The sequence below is a fragment of the Pinus tabuliformis genome, chromosome 6 (assembly GCF_031772625.1).
Source record: "Pinus tabuliformis cultivar Carrire ecotype Pingquan chromosome 6, CPIR1, whole genome shotgun sequence".
NCBI lineage: Eukaryota > Viridiplantae > Streptophyta > Pinopsida > Pinales > Pinaceae > Pinus > Pinus tabuliformis.
The window spans coordinates 1,892,787,877-1,892,797,953 of NC_142292.1; the positions used below are offsets into that span (position 1 = coordinate 1,892,787,877).

Genomic DNA, 10,077 nt, shown 5'->3' on the forward strand with positions numbered 1-10,077 from the left:
TGCGAGACCAAAGTGGAGTCTATAATTACAATAGGATATGTGTAGAGATAGATATCAGTAAAGGATTTCTTGAAAAAATCAACCTGAAAGTAGGTGATTTCCACTAGGTCTAGCTACAAGACTATGAGAACACGACCTTTCATTATCACCTCTACTATCAAATGGGATGCCTACAGAATTCCTGCTCTAAAAAGCCATTAAAATGGAAGAATAAACCTAAGGCTTGGAAGTCATGTAGCCTTCCCCCTCTAGAGGAAGAGGACTCCTCTTCTTCAGACATGGAAGATAGTGAATCAAATAATGGCATGCTCTTCTCAGATGAGGATCAGACTTCAGATCTTCAAATTCCTGACGAGGAGAATATGGAGAATAAAATTTTAGTAGTTCGAAAAGAAATAGACATTAATATTGTTTCATTGGGAGCTGTAAAGTGAACCCGCAAATTAGTTTCATCGAACTTTGATAAGGACGCAATAGTAGCTTGTTAGGAAATTATTTAGCAAGCCTTTGCTACTCCTTCGCTAAATGGATGGGTGAAGGTAACCAAAAAGAGAGGGAAAAAAATTAGATTCGAAAACCTGCCCCAAGTTGGGTGATACTTTTGGTTTTTTTTTACTTTGTTTACCTATATCACTCTTTATGGCTTTGTTTTGGTCTCTTTGTGTAAACCATGCGGGTATTGTAAACTCCATGTAAACTCTTTTTAATTAATAAAAATTCTTTGCACAAGTTTACAAAAACAAAATGATTCTTTAATACAATTATAATTTATACTTTGGTTAAGTACAAGAAATCCATGCTAATCTCAGATTTATGAAATGTAGAGAAGACCATTTCTCTCATGTGAAAAGATTTCCTCAAGTTTTACATTCAAATAGAAGTTTACACATTTAAAAATTTGAACTTCTCAAATGTAATTTCAATAACTTCAATAGATATATGTTAATATTTGTAAAATATTAAAATAATAAAAAATTAATAATGAAAAAATAGAAGTTAGATAAATTGAAATCGAAATGCAATGTAATAATTATGAGGTGAAGTGAAAGATAAAGAATAAAATGCTGATAGCATGTGGTTCAAATCCCTAGTTTGTGACCTAGTTTACTTGCTTAAATGTGATGGTTCGTAGAGGTTTACTCGCATAAATTTGTTACGTGAATTTAAAATTATTTTGATGATGATGGTGGTGGTGGTGGTTAACGTCCACTGAGACCAAATTGGTCTATCCAACCTATAATTTTCTTAGTTTTTAATTATCTGGCTCCTTGCCTTTTCTTGGCGAGATTGGTGTTGTAGCTTTCTTCTTTTATAAGTTTATGTTTTTATTTTTTTAATATTTAAAAATGTAATATAATTAATTTTACTTTTTCATATGATTTTTAGAGATTAAATGTATTAATAATTGGATAGAATTAGCTTAGACTTATCTTAATCCCAGATTTACTAAGCCTAGTGACGGATCAAATATTTTTTTATTTAAAAAAAGGTAGATCCCGAGTTAAGATGGATCTAGACTAGTTTAATTTCTCCTTTAAATAGGCTACATGGCCATTTTTTTTTATGAAGTTAAAATGTTTACTTTATATTAAATTAATCATTTTATTTTATTTTATTTTTTGTTAATTTGACTTAGTCAAAATGCTAAACATTACATTAAAACATCTCTGCCACAATGGGGCTCGCCCAATAATCTATATTTCTTTTAAACTAAGATTTGTGAGAGAGAGAGTCTATTGGCTAAGAGCATGTCTTTCCTCCAAAGACATCACAAGTTCAAAACCAATGGAGTAGAGTATGTATGTCTTTTTAGACTTAAATTGGTTGTGACCTTAAAATTAGATAATAATAATATAATTTTGTTATTTATGAAAAAATAAAAATTTATCATAGTGATTTTAAAAATACTTATCTTAAATTGGATAATAATAATATAATTTTGTTATCTATGAAAAAATAAATATTTATGATAGTGATTTAAAAGATACTCATCTTTTTTAACTTTAATATTTGTCAATATATTATTTAAGAAATTAAATTTATATAAAACAATGAAAGAAAGAATTAAATAATTTATCTAATTATTTGAAATTCAACATCACACTTTTGTTACTAGATGAAATATTTTTTGGAGAGTAATATAATTTAGGTTTTTTTTTTTTTTTTTTTAAAATACACTTTTTAAATACATAAAAAAATTAAACACAAATTTTTTTTATAAAACACTTTAATTTTACAAATTAAACCATTTAAACATAAAATTGTTAAAAAACTCTATTTTTTTTTTTCGAGTAAATTAACCAAGAAAATACCAAACACAAACACCATTACCTCTCTTAATTAAATTAAGCCTATTATAAAATAATTAGAAATTAAAATCTCCTCATCATTATTCACGGCGGAGACTTAAGCCTATGTATACTTAAATTAATGACTTTTGAGGGGTCTTGTAACTTGATTTAACTGTGTCTTAGCTACAAAAGGGTTCTGGAATACGATGAGATCATGTGCAGATTTTGATAGACCATGCATACGCCCTGTCGTCGCTACTCTTTTTTTTTTTTTTTTATCTGAGTATTTTCTGTTTTGATCATATAGCTGTTAGATGGATGATCAACTCTGTCGGATGGAGATTATACGCTCATCGATTGATTTTTATTTTAATAAAAATCGTGTGTTTATTACACATGCTTCAATATTCCCTAGATCATGAAAAATGGTCCCGCTGCATAAAGTTATTTTCAATAATTGATTCGAATCTTGAATAGTCTCGATAAAATTTTATATAACCGTTTTTTAAATGTGTTTTGAAATTTAGAAAATGTATTTTTAATAACTTGTTTTGTTTTCGAAAACATCATTGGGCATGCTCCATTTCTCTCCAACGTCCTGCGCTGCGTTTAACAGGTCGACGATCGTTAATAGTCGAAGCCGCTTAATTTACCGTTTAACATATAGCCGTTTACCTGTTCCGTTGTAATTTACTGTTCGATGCTTCCAAGATCATATGATAAGCTGCCTTTGTGTTCTGAAAAAGTTTCAAAACCAACGGGTACGACCATCCCGTCGTAATTTACAGGGACTTTGGCGTCAAATGACGCGTGGCGTATTTCTCGGCATAAAATTTGGGCGTCTAAACTTTGTGAATTTATATGCTATTTTTTGGAAAAAAATAAATTGGTGGTGGAGTTTTTGGGAGTAATTTTTTTAAAATTTTACACGAATTTATTATTGAAATCACAATTTTGATAGATAATTATTCACAATTAAATTATCCTAAAATTTTTTTAAAATACTAAATCCATATACAATAAAAAAACAATTTAAATAACACAAATCACAATTTCGCACGTAAAATTTAATTTCTAACACTTCAATACAACACCATTCATATACGCCTTATTATCTTTTGACTTTGCTGTTAAAGCACGGCATGAAAGAATGCCTAAATATTCACGGTTATACACGTGTATGTTAGGATGAAATGGTCGGCGGCAATCCAACTCATACAAGCAAGGTCGGCCGGCGGTTACAGGCTGTTGAGTGGGGACACGGACAGCTCGAAATCCATTAGACGTGGCCCACGTCGCTGTGGAGTAGTTAAGAAGAATCACCAATCGTAGTTGTGGCACTACTTATATATGATAGCTATTAGCCAGCCCTCCATTCACAACTCTCTGCCTTCTCTTGTACGCACTCTGGATGGTATTTTTCTCTTCTTGGGCAATTTCTTGTTCAGATCGACTTAATTTTTCAGATCGCTTCCGCTAGTTTCTCTGACTACAGGATTTGCATTGGCTTTCGTCAACAGCAACCAGCAGACAAGATGGGCCGATTCACTGCAATTCTCTGCATCGTTTTTGTTTTGGTATTGATGAGTTCGGCCTCTTCCGCACCGGCACCGTCCCCGTCACCGAAGGCAGGAACAACCAAGGCGTCGCCAGTTCAATCTCCGACAGCGGCATCGCCCGCTTCCCTTCCTACTGCAACTACCCCCACTGTTTCTTCTCCTGCGTCTGCCCCTTCTAAAGTCGCCACCCAACCATCCTCGGCCACCTCTCCGTCAGCTCAAAGTCCAGCATCTAGCTTCTCGGCTCAAGGCCCAGCCACCGCTTCGCCACCAAGCACCAACAGCGGGGTTGTCACTACCCCTAGTCTGAAAAAGATGGCTATGTTTGGAGCCGTCTTGCTTGGAGGAGTCGTCTTCTTCCTTTAAGCTGTATCGTGCGTTTTTCTATTTCGATTAGATGACATGATGGTTTCTCTTTTTCAAATTCTTTTGTGTGATTCCACTCCTGGTTTGCCTTGACAGAGTGGATTACCACCATATTCATTGGACATGCATTATTGTATAATTATTATTTTTTATTCTATTTTAATATGTATTCTTTAGTTACTCCTGGTATAATATCTATTGAAGATGTTTATTCAGAGCTTCAGATTGGGAGTAATAATGCTGTTTATTTTTTAATAGTCAATTATCAGCAGTCTTGAGGATTAGTTTAACTAAAAGAGTTTTTATTGTTAAAATATTTTTTAACGGGAGTTTATGGTCAATTTTCCTCATTGTTTTCGGGGCTAAATTTAGTTAATAGAGTGGATTTGCCCAAATATCTAACGAGAGTATGATCCTTTAGAGTGGATTTACGTAATTATTTTGTCAATAATAAATAATAATAAATCATTTAATAATACTCTAAAAATTGGTGTAGCTTTTTATGAGTTTATCCTGAATACAATGACCTGAGGATTATATTCCTAATATTATTACATAAACATGACACAAATTTCTTTATCTTGTACCTTAAACAAATTTTCTTACAGGAACCCCTAATTTCTGTGAATAGTTAAAATGTTATGTTTTTATTTTTCCGTGAGTTTTACAATTATCAGACTGCAACTCATATAATCCAAATCAGGGCATATACGGTGAAGATAAATGTCGTTTAGATAGACATATAGACAAAACGATTTAAACGTATAAACGAAGCTGAGCGGAGGGCCTTAGCCAAGGATTCCCCAAAATCGTTAATATATATTATAATGGGAGAAGAAGAGCTGCGTTCAGACAGATTTTTTTTCATGCTGCAGGAAGAAGCTGCCAAAGGCAAAGTCAGGCAAGCATGTCTAGAAATTGTTCGCGAATCAGATGTTGCTGTGAATCCAATTAATTTGGTAATTTGTGGGCTTTTGGCCTTCGTAAAATGAATCAAATTCCTGGGTGAAATCTAACTCCCTGGTAGGTCGCGGTACATTCCCGCAGTCTTCGCATCGATCGTGGATGTACAGAACCGTCGATGGTGGTCGACGATTTTGGTTCATCCAGTGCCAGCAACCAGGTTTTGATTCAGGATTGATGCCCCTAACCTAATCCTTGTGTGTGGGTTCGCTTCCCTTATGTGTCGTTTGAATTTTGATCGACATAATCAAATGAAAGAAGCTCAATTCTATTACGGACCTGCCCAAATGATAAGATCCCGCATCTTGAAGATAACCAAAAATCTGAATCTGCGTCTCAAAAGGGAAAAGAAATTATCCTTGATAACATCACAAAGTAGTCTTTTAAGCTCCGAAGGGAAGAAAACACCGCAGGTGGAATAGGTTTGCAAAATAGGACATGTGGCATGTTATAAAGCAAAATTTGAATGCGGTATCGTGAAGTTGTTCCAGGGCAAGAGCTAACCGGCATGTTGTAGAGCATTAAATGCCCCACTACATGCGCTCCGTTAACTATTTAACACATACGGTTTATTTTTTATTTATCCATCACCACGCGCGCTAAATAGTTAACGAGACACATGTAGTGGGGCATTTAATGCCCTATAGCATGCCCGTTAGCTCTTTCCAAACTCCATGTAATTTCACATAGACTCCCATCTTCTTTACAGACTCCCATCTTCATTACTTCTATCAAACGAATGCCTAATCATCCACCGCCAATATACACGTGTACGTTCCGATGAAATAGTCGGCGGTAATCCAGCGCATCCGAGCTGGAAGGCCGTTCATGGACGACAGACTCTTGAGTGGGGACAGGGACACGGACAGGTCGAAATCAGTTAGATGTGGCCTACATCGGGTGGTGGAGTAATTGAAGAGAATCCTCGTTGTGGTTTTGGCACTACCTATATATTATACCAAGCCCTGGCTTAACAACTCCCTTCCTGATCTCTTTAGTTGTGTTTTCTCTTCTTGGGCAGCCTCTTGGTTTAAATTTTACAGGAACAGATCCATAGAGTTTCTGTCACTACAGAAATTTATAGAATCCTTCCCCAATAACCAGAGGCAGACAAGATGGGCCAATTCAGTGCAATTCTCTGCTTGGTTTTTGTTTTAGGATTGACCAACTCAGCCTCTACCGCACCAGCACCTGCACCGTCGTCCAAGGCAGCAACGTCCTAGGCGTCGCCAGTTCAATCCCCGACAGCGGTAGCTGCCGCGTCTCCTCGTACTGCAACTTCCCCAACTGTTTCTTCTCCAGCGTCTGCTTCTTCTAAAATCGCAACCCCACCAACCTCAACTACCTCTCCCGCAGCTCAAACTCCGTCATCTGGTCCCTCAGCAAAAGGCCCAGCCACGGCTTTGCCACCAAGCACCAGTAGTGGGGTTGTCTCTATCCCCACCATAGAGCAGATGGCTATATTCGGAACCGCTTTACTTGGAGGAGTCGCCTTCCTCCTCTAATCTGCATCCCGCGTCTTTCTCTTCAGATTAGATGAGATGATTATTTCTATGTTTCGTACTCTTTTCTATGATTCCACTCCTGGTTTGACAGAGTGGATGGTCGCCATATTCATTGAGCTTTCTTTATTGTATAATTACTTCTTCTTTTTATGAATAACTATTCTTTGTTTACTTCTGGTATAATTTCTATTGACTATTCTTATTCAGTTTGGGCGTAATAACCATGGATGCAATTTTTAGCAGTCAAGCAATCCAACCAAATCTTTGGTTAATGGGGAAAACAATAATGCATCTCATTTAATCGATGTGAACATTTTCTTATTTACATCATAAATACATATATCTTGGATAGTATGAACGGAGCAATGTATTCTTAATATTACATTAACATGACACAAATTTCCTAACTTTGAACCCTAACTCAAATAGTAACAATATGAGAATTGCTGGCAATAGTTACAATGATATGCTTTTAGATTTTCCTGCGCATTATAATGATCAATCTGCAACTTATAACCTATAATAGGGCATAGCCGGTGAAGATAAATGTTTTTGGAATGGTCTTTGTGTAGTCCTTACACAATACAGGTCTTTTGTATCTGTCTCTATATTATGATACAGGCTTTAGGCTTTGCAGAGATGGATGACAACTTTCTGTGATAAATCTCTGATGGGTTTTGTATTGCCCACAGCCATCTCGTCGGTGGCATATGTTGTATATTCTATTCCCTTTTCTGGTAATGTCGAAATACTTTCTTTCTCGGTCTTCTTGACGGTATCTAACTATCTTATTTTAATTTAATATGATTACCTGTGATTTACATATATAAAAGAAGTAGAGCGGAGCAGTTTTGCCACGAGATCTCCAAAATCGTTCATAGATGTTATAATGGGCCAAGAAGAGCTGCCTTCATAAACACATCTGATTTCAAGGATCATGCTGTTAACGACAATGATTTCAAGGAACAAGCTGGTAACGACAAAGCTAGGCAGGGATGTCCGGAAAACTACTCAACGAATTGAGAGATTGGGAGACGACTGCGGATCCAATAGAGCCTCTCAAGATTATGTTCAAAAGGCTTAATTTGGAAATTCAAGGGCTTTTGTTTTTGAAAAATCCGTAAAGTCCTGGGTGACAATAGAAGAGGAAATCAAGACGGTGACACCAAGATATCCCTGATAGGTTGCGGTTCGTTTTCCGAGTCTTCCATGCACCATGGATAGAAACAGGATCTTCGATGGTGGTCAATGGTTCACAAATCGGACGCGACTCCTCATCAAGTGCCAGCAACCAGGTTTTCATGTCTTAGTGCAGGATTGAGTGTCTGTCATGTTGTTGGGAGGGTTTAATATCACGTTAACATCTAGGTTCAAGTTTCATTGTTACATAAAGTTTTATTGAAAACTGTTATTATTTTTGTTTCATTATTGCATAAAGTTTTATTGAAAACTGTTTTTTTTAATTCGTTGGGAGGGTTAATAATAATTTCCACATTTTGGTTGAAGTTTCATGGTAATATGAAGTTTTATTTGGAATCTGTTAAAAATAACTAATTACTCCTCATATATTGAGAGTTGTAAGTTAAAGTTACATAGAGAATTGAGTGAAGTCATATTTTAGGTAAATTTGAATTTAATTTGTGTTTAAAAGTTAAATTATTTTGGGGAATCATCAGTCTAAAAGAGTTTAAATATCTCTCTAATCATCATCAAAATTTATGTGATCAATTAAAAAACCTTAACTTATATTATACCTTAACTTATATTATTATATGTGTGAATTTCTTATGTTATTTTATTTCTTTCTTCCTTTGCCTTTTCAACAAATTGATATCAAAATCCAAGAATCATCGCAAGAATCATCCAAATGAAAAAATCAACCATTTTTCCTTTTAATTCGGTTACGAAATTGTCGTTCTACTAATAAATTAAAAATAAGCAATTCATGTAAAAAGTGCGACAGTTCGTCGCAAATCCACCTTGAGATAGAAATCTGAAAATTTGCCCAGTTTCACTGTGTGAAGGCGCAAGCCCGGTAAAGTATTAAAAGAAAAGGCTAAAGCCGTGAGCGTGCAAAATTAAGGGTTAAAAGTTTCTGTTCCAAATTATTTTTTAAAAGGCACTTTTTTCAAAAGGGCACCAAAAGTTTTTTGATGTGAAAAGACTCACGTGGGTTATTTTGACTCGTATCAAATTTTTATTAATGAGTGAATTCAAAAATATTATAAAAAGATTCGTAAAGCTTAAAAAAGAGTTTTTATAAGGTTTTACTAAAAAGTTTAGAAAGGATATTTTTTTTTAAAGGATCATACTTTGATTTTTTTGGATTATAAAGAACTTTTATAAAAAAAAAAAACTTATTATAAAAGAGTCCGAAGGAGTTTATTATAAAAAGGATTATAAAGTTTGAAAATAAGTTTTTTTTTAGATTTTTTTTTTAAAATGGTTTCATTTCATTTCTAGTCATAGAATGATTATGATATGTGGGTCATTAAGATGTAGATTACATTGAAGGCTTATTGATGTTTGGGAACAGTAATTACAACACTTAACAGTAAAAAATAAACACAAGCATACACCTATAATTTCAAGCGTTTCTTAATTCCGCATTGGTTAATCAATAAGACTTGGAAATATTCAAGCTTTGAAAGTGGGAGAGGTTATTTTAAGTTAGACAAGAAGCCTAAGAACCCCATATTCAGATCAGGTGGTATGAGAGCTTAAGATTGGTTAACCCACCTTCAATGAAAGTTATATTAGAATGCTTGATTGACAAAGCAAAGGCTGCTTGTCTGAAAAGTGTTTGAACAGCATGAGGCTAATTGTATGCTTGTTTTGCAGACTGATTATTTTATGAGTTTGCAGAGGTAAAAGGTTGTTGAATAAACTCTTTATTTGTCTTGTTGAAGTATTTTTGTTCATCGACATAATGACAACTTCTACAAGTGTGTCCTCAAATTCTGCGTTCTTCACAAGATTCTTTGATGAAGACATGAAGCAAGAATTGTCCACCATGATGGACATGGTGAGAGAAATGTATGAGGATAGAAGGAAGAGCAGCAGACTTAGAGAGCAGTTGAATTCCATGAAGGAAGAGAAGCAGTTGCTTGCTGACAAATTGCAGAAAATGGAGAGGCAACTTCATATTGCAAATATGAAACTGAAGAGGATGCATGAGTTGGAGACACAGCTCTTTTCCATGAAGGAAGAGAAGCAGTTGCTTGCTGACAAATTGCAGGAAATGGAGAGGAAACTTCATATTGCAAATATGAACCTGAAGAGGATGCATGAGTTGGAGACACAACTCTTTGTTGCCCAAGAAGCCTTAGACAAGTATCAGCTTAAAGAAGAGGTAAACCATTCCAGTTTGTCTTCAAATTCTTCTAAGAATGC

The 10,077-nt window shown here is 34.9% G+C and overlaps 1 protein-coding gene across 1 annotated transcript; it reads left to right on the forward strand.

Moving 5' to 3' along the window:
• Positions 1 to 3,676: 3,676 nt before the first annotated feature.
• On the forward strand, positions 3,677 to 4,394 carry LOC149266723 (uncharacterized). The gene has a single exon (XM_089397277.1). It carries the CDS (start codon positions 3,827 to 3,829, stop codon positions 4,214 to 4,216), a length of 390 nt encoding a protein of 129 aa, XP_089253403.1. The 5' UTR covers positions 3,677 to 3,826; the 3' UTR covers positions 4,217 to 4,394.
• The last annotated feature ends 5,683 nt before the right edge of the window (positions 4,395 to 10,077 follow it).

Bases quoted from the DNA above. Each gene is read 5' to 3' on its own strand.
- LOC149266723 (XM_089397277.1), top strand. From the start codon at position 3,827: ATGGGCCGATTCACTGCAATTCTCTGCATCGTTTTTGTTTTGGTATTG.